The sequence below is a fragment of the Calypte anna genome, chromosome 2 (genome assembly GCF_003957555.1).
Source record: "Calypte anna isolate BGI_N300 chromosome 2, bCalAnn1_v1.p, whole genome shotgun sequence".
Taxonomy (NCBI): Eukaryota; Metazoa; Chordata; class Aves; order Apodiformes; family Trochilidae; genus Calypte; species Calypte anna.
In genome coordinates this window covers 20491146-20505448 of record NC_044245.1, presented here as the reverse complement: position 1 = coordinate 20505448, position 14303 = coordinate 20491146, and the positions used below count along the sequence as shown (strand labels likewise).

The window sequence follows — 14303 nt, the reverse complement described above, 5'->3', positions numbered from 1 at the left end:
ACTTATGCTTCAGGTAAAGTACTTATATTCTGTTTTATAGAATTGATTTCTGAACACTCGCATCCAAAAGGATCTACTTTTAAAGACAGCAATAATGCAGCTTTTTCATTCAGGGCATATTTTTCAGTTTTCAGAATGAAACCCACTGGGCAAAAGAAGGTTCCTACCTTCTCCATAAATACATATTCTAGTCATACAGAAACCTTTGGTGTTGAAGAAATAAGAACTTGGAAGCAAAAGAGCCCTTTGTCTGAATAATAACGTTAGCTAATTCCTTAGAAATCACTGCATTGAGAAACAATTACTCTGATTTGAATTTTTGCTCCATTAACATTATGATTTCCAAAAAATCAATATTGTAAGATCTTTCTGCTTTAGAGCCTACAGTGAGGAGAGGTTTAATGAGAACATGTGAATCGTCAGGTAGATTGCTTACAGGTACTTTAGTTATGCTATATTTTCCACTAAGGTACTTGAGTATCAGTCTTAGAAACATCTCCTGCCAAGTAATGCATCAGGAAAAGAAAAAACAACAAAAAACATGCGAGCTTATGGAGTGATATCACTCCTAAAAGTATTCTCTCTGAAGTACTACTTCTGGGAATTATGATTTAGCAAAATATATTTGAAGAGCCTTTGTAAAGATGTAACAAGCCTCATAATTTTTCTTACACAAGATTTTTACTTTTGCAAAGCTAAGGATTTTTTTTTATCCTGTCTGTATGTCATGGAAGATATCTGGGATCAGTCCTGTCTACTCATTTTGGCCAAACTTGGTACCACTTGGCAGAGGAGTGAGTGTAGGTAACACTCTGAAAGTAATTACTTTTACAAGGTAGTCAAAAATGTTAAGTATTCCTTGACAGCCTCATGTAAAATCTATTTCTTATTTTCATAATTTTCCTAACAAGTTCTGCAAACAAAATAAAATCTTGTTAGGTGTTATCTTGACAGTTACAACCTACAGATCAAGGTTTTGATGTATTGTTCTAGGAATTTACTGTGATCCTAGTGCAGACGAGTTAGAATATAGTTTCAGATGTCCAGTTTTTTCCAGATGAATGCACATGCTAACAGTTACACTGGGGAGTGATTCACAATGTCCAGGTGTATGTCAGTGCAAAGGGGTAGTTTTAGGTGTGGCTCTTTTGTGAAAAAATCAGCTTTTGTTTTTCTGAAATTGTAAAACAAGTAAACTCTGTTCAAATGCATCCATGCTTGATGATCATTGTCTCTTTTTTAAAACATCACCTCCAGTTCTCTTTTAAAGTTTTTATTTCAAGACCCTCATAAGTCTAGGAAGCTGAATTAGTAGCATATTCAATTTAATAATTTTAATTGAGATGCTGTAGTGATTTTTAATAATATATTATAGCATAGAATATTAATGCCTTTCATGGTTACTCTTGGCCTCTCTACTTCTCTTTTTTCTCCTTCCGTCCCAGGTAATTTTTTTCTCATCCTACTTCAAAGTCCCTCAGTCCCTAGAAATCTTTAGTTTAAATTTCTATTGCTATTTTCTCATCATAAAGCTTCCTGTGTTCTGTCATGGGAACAGTCATAGCAAATCAAATCAGTAGATTATCTGAGGTGTTTCAAAGAAAATATAACGAAACATGGTATCAAGCAAGTAGTAACTACGTTTTAAAGAGAGAAGATATCTTACCTAGGATGAATTCTTCCCTATTCTACACTATTATTTTCTTCCTGTTCTTTTTCTTTCTGCCTTATGCATCACCTGTCAGTGCAGATCCTAACAACCTGACACATTCTAAATGAAAACAGTTCTCTCCTTGATTGTTTTCTTCAGCTGTTTCAGTTGCATTTAAATTTCCTCTGCCCTGGTACTGATAAGTGCTTTTCCCTTCCAAGTCCTAAGGCTTAATGGTCCCAGGAGTGCTTGGGTCCAGCTGCTCAGGTTGCATTGCTGAAGGTAAACAGCAAGCATTGGGTTAGGGAAAGGCCTGTTCAGTTTTCCCTCTGTCTTGAGTGTAATTTATGTTATTGTGAATTTTAGAGTAACATGTGGTGAATCCAGAATATCAGCTTAGTTGTCTGACTGTTGTCCTTCCTAGATGTCCATCTGTCTTCTCAGTTGCACAGAATAATGGAATCAGAATAATTTGGGTTGGAAGGGACCTCTAAAGGTCAGCTAGACCAACCCCCCCAGGGATACCCTCAACTAGATCAGGTTGCCCAGAGTGTAGAACCTTTCCTTCACTACCTGTGTTGTGGGAATATGGAGTAGAAAGAACAGACATATTTATTCTCAGCAGATTAATTGCACTGCCCTATGCTGCTCTCTTTCAGCTGAGCTGATACATCACAATTCATCCTGCGTTTACCTATTCGTCAAAGAAATATTTTGCAACAGTGTATTTCCCAGTACTGAAAGTGATAAACAAACAAAATTGACATCCTTTTGCTTACTTGAAAAATAGGAATAACTGTTTATTATAGAATCATGGAAGGTGTTACTCACTTCTGGTAACATCCCTAGAAGCCAGATCCAATGTGGCAGCAGCTCAGTAGAGTGTATACAAATGAAGAGATGAAATCCAACTCCATTTATTTGACTTTCTCATGGTCCTCGTCAAGAGGTAGTGTTTTCTCCTCTGATGTGGTAATCTCCTTTCAGTTTTGTACTGAAAAGTAAATAAAAGTAAATTTTGTACTGAAAAGCTGATAAAAGTAAATTTTGATAGTCCTTCACTGAAGGAAGCCCTTCAGGTTTCAGCTGTTACTTGTCTCATGATTCTCCTCTGCTCGTCAGGTTTATTTGCATTTTTCTGAACTCTATCAGTAACAGGGGATCTTGCATGCTCATCTTTTCCAGAGACATATGATTTTTTTACATATATTTTCCTAGAGTCAGAATTCCTCTGAAACAATTCAGCCATTTCAGTCCTAACTTCTTTGTGTATCTGGTAACCCTCTTCTAGAGGTGATCTCTCTTTTTGTCTTGTTTTGTCTCTAGGTTTATAATTTCAAATCTCAATGGATGAAAAGTTCCTGTACGCTTCTGAGGTTGGCTTCTCTGGAGTCTCAGTTACGTTTCTCCTATTTCTTTTATTCAGTTCTTTCCATGCCAGGATAGAAGAATTTTAAAATAACACAAAGCAACCCAAATCAGCCTCCCTCCCCTCAAAGGGCTTGCCTTACTTTCTGTCAGCACAGCAGCAGATCCTTACCAGAGAGAAGCTTCCCCATAGTTGGCTGATGCTCCCTGCAAATGTCTTCCATCACAGTGTCATATCTTTTTTTCTGTTTACTTGTGTAAGAGAAATATAGGAATCCATGGAGAGCAGGTGGGGAAGAAGAGACACGTGGCCTCTGTCTGCAGTTGCCAATCTTGAAAGTGTGCAGGAGGCACAGCTTCTGCACCTTCTGCTGTTGTGAACTCCAGTTCTGCTGAGTTGTGAGCAGACATCTTCATCACTGCTCTTATGGGGAGGTATGCAAAAAATTTTGCACTGAGGTGGGTTCCCAACATGCTGGGTAGAAGGAGAGCAGGCCAAGTCCCTTGGTTCTTGTCTGGCATGTGGAAACTGCCAGGTGACCTGGTCTGAGGCTGGGGTGAGAGCCCAGGGAGGTGGCTTAAAAATGTAGGAACTGTTGGGAAATGGGCTATTTCTAACTTCAGTATAGTCAAGACTTTATCATAGACCAGCAATATTTCCTTTTCATGAGGGACATGAAGTATCTGCTCAATACTTATTATTTTTTATTTATGTGTGCAAGTTCAGATAAATAAGTAATTTGATGAGCATTTTGCTCGTTTGTATGGATAGGTTATTTTGCTGTAAGTGTAGGATTTTACAAAATGACTGTGGAATGGACTCAGCACTGTAGCTTGCATGAACTCAATGATGGTATATGGAGATCCTCAGTTTGATAGGATTCCTGAAGGGAAGCCTTGTCTTTTCTGAAAAGTGTCATGATAGCAAATGTTGTTTGAAGAAATATGAGTTTTGAGACCTAACTTTGGGATTCTTCTCTGAAGAGTCTGTCCTCTTCAGGCAACTTCTGTGATGAAGATGTCACAAGACTGAGCACCTGTCACAGGACTGCCCTGATGTAGACTGTGTAGGATGACCTGAAGTTCTAGTTCTGAGCCAGAGATTAGGCAGGATATAGTGCTATGTCTTTTTTATGTTTGTGGTATTTAAAGGCAGGTTTGGGGTGTGCAGTTATGCAGCTGATGCTGGAGACTACACCACCCAGTAGCTGGAGGGGATTGTTTCAGAGTGGTGGTAACCCTGGATATTGACCAGACAAGACTCAGGAACTCTGAGCTACAGGAACATTCTGTTTTCTTTTTGTAAGGAATTAATTAAAGTGGTAATGGCTTATTGTTCAAAGGGATGATTGGAGCTGGATGTGCATGTTCTGCACAGTCCTGAGTGTGCTATTCTTTGTCTGGGACATGGGCATTTTAAAATATATTTTAAAGATTCTGCATGGGAAGGAAAAATGCTTAATGTACTCTTTCATTTCTGATTTTTACTAGCAATTCTTGAATCCTTCAGGGGGTCACTCTTTACTTCTAGATATTCTTTTGATCTTTGTAATTGGTCATTTGTTCATCTGAGATATACTAAGCTTCATTCTAGCTCTGAATTTTTATTTTCTGTTTTTGTTCTCAGCAGTTCCTTTCTTATATCTGTTTTGAGACCTGACTTGACCTCAGTGACCCTACTGCATAAATCTTCTGCAGCTTTCCTTCATACTTTGAATGAAACCAGTGGGCTATTTTTTAAGGGTTTATCTTTGCCACCTGCCATTGGTCTCAATGACTGGTGCTGTTTTATCTCCTAGTAAAGATGTAGGCTCACCCTGTGTATAGTCCTCCCCACTGCACTGATATATAGCACTACTGGAGTGGTTACTGGAAAAGGACATTTTAAGGCTCACTGCAGATCAGTTCCCTGTTTGTAGATAGTTGGTAATTTTAAGTGTTCTGTATTTCCTCTTTCAGATGATAGTATTTTGCACATGGAGATAAACTATGCCTTCTGCCTTTCATGTGTGTTGGAGGATTAAATGTTACTGATGCATGATTTACATGTGTTGAAAAAAACATTAAAATTAAAGGGTTTCACTGAGCAACGTTGATCTCATCTGTTTGCATCAACAAGTAATTGTATATGAAACTGTTAATTATCAAGAAACTTCTATGCATGTCTCTAATTCTTTATGATTCCCATATTTCATTGGTTACAGGGATAGAACAAATGTTGCACAATGTACTTTCACATCAGAGTTGGAAAGCAGATTCTTTCTTTGCTTTATTAAGACTTTGTCGTTGAAATGTTTTTTACAAGATTACTTTGGTAGGGTATTTCTGGGTTTATTTAAGGATTCACATTGTCTGCCAGGTATTTTAAGAAGCTGTAGAACATAAATGCGTGTGTTGTGGTTCTTGTCTCCGGCAACTTGGCCAATTTTAAAAGAACTTCACACATCTGACTAATAAACCAAGCTACAGTTTTGATCTTGTAAACACTTACATATATACATAACTTCACTTGTGTAAGATATTCTGTTGAAATCCAGCAAGAATGTTCCCGTCAGCAAACTTTTTATATAAACAGGCTGGTTTGCAGGGCTCCAGTGGGTTGTATTAGCATTAGCTGGGGTGAGTGAGAGTCTGCTGGAAGCAGCCGGTCCTGTTGGGTTTTGAGGTTGTTACTGTTGGTTACCACATACTGGGGTGCAGAGCATTTGGTCCCCTGTGGCTGTTCTGTTAGGTACAGCTACTGAATAGGTTAAGAGTGACTGCCCCATGTTGCTGCTTTCACTGGCCAATGTCCTCACATCATGATTCAGCCCTTTATTTTTAGCTACCTAATTGCAGCCAACTGCTGCACAGAACAGAGATAAGGCAGCTAATTTTAATATGAAAATCACAGTAACACATTAGGTTCATTGTTAAAATAAAAATCTCTTTTTCCCCTCCCCAGAACTGAAAGTAACTGGTTGATTATTCTTATTTTGTACAGGGGTCTTATTGTCTCATTAAGCTCTTATGAAAAAAATACACTCAAAGAAGCAAACCATAATGAATATGACATGAGTATTCATGATTCTTCATGTGACAGAGATAGTTAATAATTTTTTAAAATATGTAAGAATCTGTTTTGTTTATGGAAGATTTATCTCATTTTAGATGAAAGTTTCAGGCATTTCTGACTGTGGGAATAAGCTTGTAAGGCCTGGAAGACAAATGTAATCCCAGATTAGCATCCTTTAAAATAATGAAAAGAAGTTATCAAATCCTGCTTTTTCCATGTGCCAAAACTGTCCCCCTTTCCTCTGATTCAGAACAGTTCTATACATAGAAGATTCTGTAAAACTGGCTATCCCTATGCTATGCAATAATGGTTTGCCATTTTATCAGCTGTTTTTTGTGTGTTTAAAGTCAGTTCGTGCTCTTGGATAGTTTCCACTTATATAGGACCAGGAAAAAAAAGTGTGTGCTGCTTTACACACATAAAAAAATCCAAACTGAAAGATCAAGCTGAGTTTCAGCCTGAGCTGCAATAGCTGCATGTTGCCCAAAAGAAATGTTTTTAGTTGTTGTTATACAGCTAGAGAAGTGTGCATTTTATCTGTGCTTGTATTGCATTTTTATCCTGCTCTTGTTTGGTTTATCCTCATTGTAGACACAGTCTGTCTTTTGCCTTTGTAGTAATTTTTTGCATTATAAAACTAAACACTTTGATTCTGCAAATAAAATAAATATTGTAGAAAAAGAGTATAGATGGAGGTTTTTTTAAATATCTCCTTGGGAATGGTACAATACTAAACTCTACCTTGTTTTTTAAATTGCCTAGATAATGTGGTCTTTATGTTGATACTTTTTACCTTGAGTTGCTATATAAATGTTATGAATTCTTTATATTTTGTAAGTATATTCAATCTTATTTCACAAAAATCTGAGAAAACAGGGTCAAAGTGTTGGTGGGTAACTACAGTCAGTTACCTCAACACAAACAATAATTATCAGGAAAAAATTGGTTTAAATGTTCCTGTATTTAAATACCACTGATGTCAAAGACACTCTTTATAGGTACCATTATATTATATCATATTATATTCAGTGGAATGTTATATTATATTGTATTATATTATATTAGGTGGGAAAATGTGGTTCTGTTAGAACTGTCTGTATCATCTCCATAATGTTTAGCATGCTGATCTTTACATAGTTCTTCCCTAACCAATATATGTAGTAGTGATTCATGTACCTTTCAAAGACTTCTTACACAACTATTTTTACAGTTTTGCAAAAATCATATGTGCTCAGCAAATATTTTTCCCACAAATCTCTATTTTTGGGCAGGATAATTCTATTTCTCATAAGTCATTCTTAGTTTGATGACATAACTGAATTTAAATTATTTTTGCTGAGAATCAGTGTCAGGCTGACAGGTATATTGTAACTTGAGTCATTCTTTCTAGAAGATTAATGTTACATTTCAAACGGTGTTCCAAACTTGTTCAAAATCAACACTTATGGTCCAGATAGAGCCTGAGATGATTCTTTTGCATCTCATGGTGGCAAGTTACCTGGATTTGTCAATTTGACAAATGTTAGTTGTGACTGTCTGCCTCCTCAATTACACTTAGACTGCAAAGTAGTTCACCACACTTCTTGTGTATGCTAGTGCTAAGAGCTACAGCTCAAATTTTCTTAAAAATCTGCCAGTATGATATTTAAAGTATGCCTCCTGCCTCCATCCTTGTCTCCCATGAGAACTGATGGGACACAGGCCCAAAGCTTAGCGTGGTGCTTTGAAGATTGTCCAAGACCAGAGAAGGACATGCTTTATGCACTCAGGCAGTTTTATCCCAGGGTTTGCTGTATAAGAACCAGGTTGTTGGGTGTCTTGTGTTTTAACACATGCACAGCCCCATTCTCTAATATGCTGATCATAATTTTCTCATTGTGCTTAAATCCAGGAATAGCAGCAGGTTATAGACAAAGTTGACAGTGAGCTGCAGATGCATGGACTTGTAATCCTAAGAAATAATAGTGGATAAATAATATCATTTATTAATGTAATATTTTGAATTCCAGCACACTAGTACCATATTATCAAGAGAGCTTTTTGTTGTATATTTCAAAGACAACAATGAGATTTCTGTAAAGTAATTTTTATTCTTGGAAGAAGAATTGTAAGAGATAGTATGGGGGAGGATGAAATTACTCTCTGAAAATGTAACATGTAGGTGATGGAGGCTGGTGTTTGGTTTTGTGTTGTTTTTCTGTTGGTTTCTTCGTTGCTTTTTTTTTTTTCCCCTGATTTGTTATGGAACTTGAAAGTTCACTTCTAAATGTAAGATGAGAGCTAAGACTGGAAATAGGCCAAGGCAGACCTTGAAAATGAAGACGAAGACCTTGTTTATTGTAGGAAACTGTGGGAGGTATTTAAATACAAAAGACATGATCCAGAAAGATGGATTAGTAAAATGACCTTTACAGCAGCATGATGAGTGAGGAAAAAAATGTATTCATCAGCCTCAAAGAAAATAATGTTTGAAGTAGTCAAGACATGATTTTGATGTAAGTTTAGATGAGTTTAAGCAACGTGACTAGATAGAAAGGGCTGTTGATGTAGTTGTGCAGAACAATCTGCTCTGTACCTGGGAGTCTTGTCCTGGGAAGGCTCTGAGGTGGTCTTGTGGCACAGTTTACAGTCACCACAAAAATAAGTGGCTTCAAATATCATAGGTTTTAATTATTTCATGTTTTCTTAGATTTGTATTATGACATTTATGGATAGTCCATATTCATTTTACCAAAAAAAAAAAAAAAAAAAAAAGCTTTTTTTTTGGGGCGTGGGCCATTTGTTGTATTGCTAAACTGGAACTTAATAGTTTTAGCTTCAGCCAGCTATTGCTTTCTCATAGCATCTTTTTTGTTTCTTAATAGATAAAAGACGATGCCTTGCTTTCTACTTGTATATTATCCCTTTTCCAGTTACAAGTTTAGTCCTTTTTTTGTCTTTATACTGCTTTTACCTACTTTTCTTTTAATTTTTTTTTTTAATACTATTATAAACTCATCTTTGGTTGTAAGGTTTTATCAGAATCAACAAGTTGTTGGTCACTTCTCGCTGTTTGCTGTTTTCTTGGCTGATTTGGCTCATAGCTGTGAGGTGCTGGAGATTGCTTGCTTTCCTAGCTTGTTTATTTAAGCTAGCTGCAAAATAAACTGTTTAATCATTGTAACTTGGATGAATAATGCTACAGTTATACAAGTCTATAAATTCTTCCCCAAACCTGAGTGTCAAAAAAACCTCAAAAAAACTCAGGGCTCAATTGACCAAGCCTAGTCGTGGGGGTGCACATTGTCCCATCAGTTACTTACTAAATGCTTCTTTATTGATTGGCACAAAGCTGATCAGCTGAATCCCTGTGAGCCTGCAAGATGCTGGTGATGTTTGTACTGAAAGCTTTTTGTGCAACACAAACTAGTGCTGTTCCCCTAATGTTTGTTTGTTTGTTTGTTTTACAGTCCTATGGTAAAGGAGCAAGAAGAAAAAACCGATTTAAAGGGTCAGACGGGAGCACATCTTCTGACACTACCTCTAACAGTTTCGTACGCCAGGTATGGTTTTTTCAGCTTTTAACAGACTGGAGGACTTGCTGGTTTTAATGCTCAAGTAATTATTTATTTTTTTAATTGTCAAATCAAATAGTGATACTGTAGCCTGAGAAACAGCAGAAGCCTTTGCTGGCACAATGACAAATATTTGGTTGCTATTGTTGTGATCTTGGCAGAAAAACACTTCTTCATTTCTCTTTCACTTCCATGTATAGTAGTTGTCATTATTTTTGTTACTCTAAAGCTGTCAGGTGATTAAAGCTGGAAGAGGACACTGAAGTCTGATGTAGGCTCTTAAAGTGGCAACATCTGGGAGAAAGCATCAAAACTTACCAGTCCTGAGGGTTTTCCAACTTCAAATAGTGTTGTATAAGACAGCATTAACTTGCATGATTTCTTGCCACATCCCAGTGTTATTTTAAGGCATGGGTTGGAGGGTAAATCCCCTGCAGTGTTTACCACCGTCACCCTGATGCTGGAAGGCCAGTAGAGGAGGGAGAAGTGACATTGACTCCTGTGACCTGTGACAATGCTTCTCTCCCTCAAAGGGAGAGGCCCAAGTGTAACCTCATGGGAATACCATACCTGTGCATATGCACAGGGCAGCTTAATCTGGCCAAGAGAGATAAAAATAAGTGCAGGGAAGGATATCTGTAGTCCATTGTGGTCCTTCACAGCAGAATCATACTGCTAGGGCTGTGCTTTTGTGGAAGCAGATTGCCTTTCAGTGTGCTTATGGTTGCCAACAACTTGGAGACCATGAACAGTACCCTCATCATTACACTGATTAGACCTCTGTAGAGTCTGTTCTTCATGCCTGGCTGATTTAAGCCATGGTTATTCAAATGCAGACTTTACCATCTCTTTTGGAGTTGTTCTGGAGTTTGGGAGGTTTCATTGCAGTTTTTTTGTTCTGCTGTAAGCAGGCACCCTACCTCCTTCTCTACTGGCTTGATTTGCATGTTGCTTCATTTCAAAATGTTTACTGCATTGGTTGTATCAGTACACACCTGCTGTTTGCAAAGTTCTTATATTTTGTCCAGCTATAATCATGTTAGTAGGTTTTGTGATAGGCTGTGGATTTGATAAAGTTGGTCTCCTAGGACATTTCAGTGTTTGCTGGACATAGGCATGAAATATTAATTGATCATGGGAGATTTTCAGTGGCAGTAAGCAATATCAAGGTGAAAACCCTGGATCGATAAATTAGTTAATTTTGACATTTTGACCTGTCTAAAAAAACTCAGGAAAAGGAAGTCCAAGTACTGTTTGAGAGTAGCAACAAGATCTAGCAGTTTCAAGGAACCTTTGTAAGGAAATCTGTGTTGCTGTTTTTCTTAGCTCCACGTGGGTGTTGAATTCAGCCTGGAACATTTTAAGCAGAGTATGAGTGTTTATATTACACTGACTGCACACAGTTCTTTGCCTTTCTTATTTACCTAATTGAAGGCTGTAGTTGATCTCAAGTGCCTCTTCCTGCTATGATGAAGGGGAGCAGAGCAAAGAGGATGTAGCACAGGGAGGTGGATCACCAAACTACATTGAGGTAGATTTCTGTAGTCATTGAAGACTGATAGTAAAGACAGACATATGAACCAGGGATGGTGAGCTACAGTCTAAAGGTGTCTGTATCTTTCCTAGAGCTGTTAAGGAAACAGAAGGTGTGACTACCTCAGGTGTAGTTTTTAACAGTATAGATTTATATATTTTCCTGAAATAAATCCAAATTTAGGAGTTACTCAAGTGATGTGATAGAAGTGACTGCGAGACAAAAGAAGCTTCTGTGAAAAAGCAAAGAAATAAAGCAAAGTAATAGTTTACTGAAGGAAAACATTTGACATTTTGTTCCTGAAAGTAATAAAGGGATGCTAATGGACAAATACATGTTTCATGACATTGTCCAAAATAAATTTTAAAAAACAAAATAATCACAAAGCATTCCTAGTAAGCAATATACAGGCAGAGCTGTTTGAGTTGTCACAGATATGAGAAGTGTTTCTTCACAGTTGTTGCCAAGGGGTTATTTCAGAGCTTGGGCTTCAACAGGCTTTCCTGCTCTGATTCTCCTCCTGGGACAGCTTGGTTTTCTCATACACTAAGGAAGAATTGTCACCAGGGTGATGAGGGGTGCCCAGTGCCCCAGCTATTAAACAGAATGGGTGCAGTTGCTCTCTGCTAGCTCAGCTGTACCCTTCCCAGAAACTGTTTTGATGCTGCATATTGCTTGTCTCTGTCTTCCTTGGAAGATACTTTGCATGGTTAAATGAACATAACTGATTTTTCATAACCACTTATTTGTGGGAGAAAAAAGTGACTCGAAGAATCTGGTGTTTCTTCTGAGATGATTGAAAGCTTCAGAATGCAGAGCAGACAAATAAATCCAAACCCAGCTGAATCAATGGTGTACCCATTTTTTGTTATTTTAATGCTATCTTAAAACTGGGAAGTCTATTTTTGTTTGAAAAGGGGTTTGTGGGGGGTTTTGGCAGTGGTTTTGATGTAGATGTGGGATACACACAACCTGCTTGCTCCAGCCATTCTTATGATGCCTACAGCTTTTTTTTTTTTTATTTTTCCCCTTTCCCCCCCCTCACTTCTTGTCTCACATTTGCTCCTCACTTTGTCCTGCAACTTCTATGTGCATCCTTACAAGTACTGAGTTCTGCACTCAAGAAGGAATCCCGGGATTGTCCTAAACATTTCTTGCTAAGATTTGTCTGCATTCCTCATAAAGAAGAATGTTTGGAAGGTACTTTTGCGTCATATTTAGCTGGCCTGTCCTTAAACTGGAAGAGGTCTGAAAGGCATGCATTTTCTTGTCATATGCATCAATGGGAAGTGGATGTCTTCTAACAGAAATATATTGGTGATGGACAAAACCCAAATATGTTTAGTGCTGAAGAAATGTTATGTATGTGAAAGCAGTGGAGGTATTGTGCAACAAGAATAGAGGATTCAGCCACTCGAATCCACAGAGCCTCCTGTCTTTAAGTTAAGCTTCTGCAAGAGGGAGGGTGTTAACATCTGTTACTCACATTGACAAAGCTTTGTTGTGCCTGCATTTTACTATTTCTTTACTGACATATGCACCTCTGGCTCCAATATGTACCTGGCAAGTTTCCTGCAATGCATACCAAATGCTACAGAACTAAAAGTAGTGCCAACTAAGTTTTATTTGAATGAAAGTGAAGAAAGTAGCAGTTTATTTAAATTGCTTGAAAACTGCCATTGTGTAAGGAGAATGAAATGCCCTCTAAACAGCCCTGTGCATGATGGTCTTTTCCATAAATCTGTTTTTCAGTAGAGCAGAGCAATCCATCTAGTCTTGTTTCTAATGCATATATCAAAAAGCATTAAACCAAATCAAGAGCATTTTAATATATGTAAAAAAACCCCCAACATTTAAAAATGCTCTTTTTCATCCAGCTAAACCTCCTCTATGCAGTGAATTTTATCTATTGATGTAGACTTTTCTTTCTGTTTTTTTTTTCTTGCAACACTGTAAAACCTCTGAGGTTTTGGGACAATGTTTTGGATCATGTTCTATTTGTTGGTTACAAAAAAATTGTTTGTTTAGTTTTGTCTCCAGAATATTATTGATGATGTTGGAGTTTAAATAAATAACAACTTGGCCTTCTTTTCACTTGCCAGCAGCTACTGCTTGGCTTTTCAGTAGCAGGAGAGAGAAGAATTTTTTTCCTCTCTGTTGTGTTCTAAAGTTGTATTGGCAATTAAGCAGTGTATTTGGAAAGCAGAAACCTCATTGGACACCTATCAGCTTCTTAACTGACTTAAATCAATTGTCTTCAGGGAGATTAGGAATATTGTGTTATATAGTTTTCATTATCTCTTTTGAGCTTTGGAGTGATAAGCAGCTTGTTCTTAGGTTAGCTATGAAAGACTGAATTGGATCTGATCTCTGCTTGCTGCCATTTTGACTGATGCATGGTAATGACTTTATTCCCAAGGGTTTTTTCAAAATACAGATCAGACAAAATATTTTGCAGGCAACACTGTGATGCTTCCCAGCAACATTATTCTAAGCAAATTGCATGTTCTGATAGCATTACCTACTTTGTGGCTGCGCTTCTGGACCTGTCTTAATCAAGGTTTTATTTTTAAATCCTAATGATTAATCAAATAGGCAGGCTGAATTGTTGGGATTTTTATGTATTGCTAAGGCAGATTAGGTTGTGAAATAAACTGCAGGCTATGGAGTTGCTTACTGAAATATTTAAAGTTTTAAAAATCTGTGTGGTTTTTTTCTTTTAAATATTGGCTTGATGCCTGTTACACTGTGTTCACTCAAAAACACAGCTATAAATAATTATGTAGGGAATTCATTATTCTTCTACTTTCCTCTAAGGACATTTGCCTAGCTGTGTAATTACCTATTGAATTTTATGAATGATAAAACTAAAATTTGCACTAAAAATTATTAGCAAATATTGACTTAGTTTTGGTCCTAAGTGTGCCTCTTAATCTTGAGTTTACAAGAGAACTGGTCTGTGTCAGAAATTTTTTACTCTTCTTTTAATTGCGTTTTATTATTTTTTTTTATTTCCAGATATAGAGCTCAGCTTTGATTTATTTCTTGTTTTCCTTTTCATGAGGGGAAGAGCTTATGTATTCAGCTCATACACGCAGCCTACCAGTGAGGTGATGGATTTATAGGCTGAGCCACAAGGAG

At 37.3% G+C, this 14303-nt stretch overlaps 1 protein-coding gene across 2 annotated transcripts in view; it reads left to right on the top strand.

The window, feature by feature from the left end:
- Positions 1 to 14303, top strand: part of CACNB2 (calcium voltage-gated channel auxiliary subunit beta 2) — a 224748-nt gene that overhangs the window by 1737 nt on the left and 208708 nt on the right. For both annotated transcript variants that reach the window (XM_030446526.1, XM_030446528.1), the window contains exon 2: positions 9524 to 9616. In XM_030446526.1, coding sequence (XP_030302386.1) covers positions 9524 to 9616 — 93 coding nt within the window. The remainder of the gene's footprint in view (positions 1 to 9523; positions 9617 to 14303) is intronic.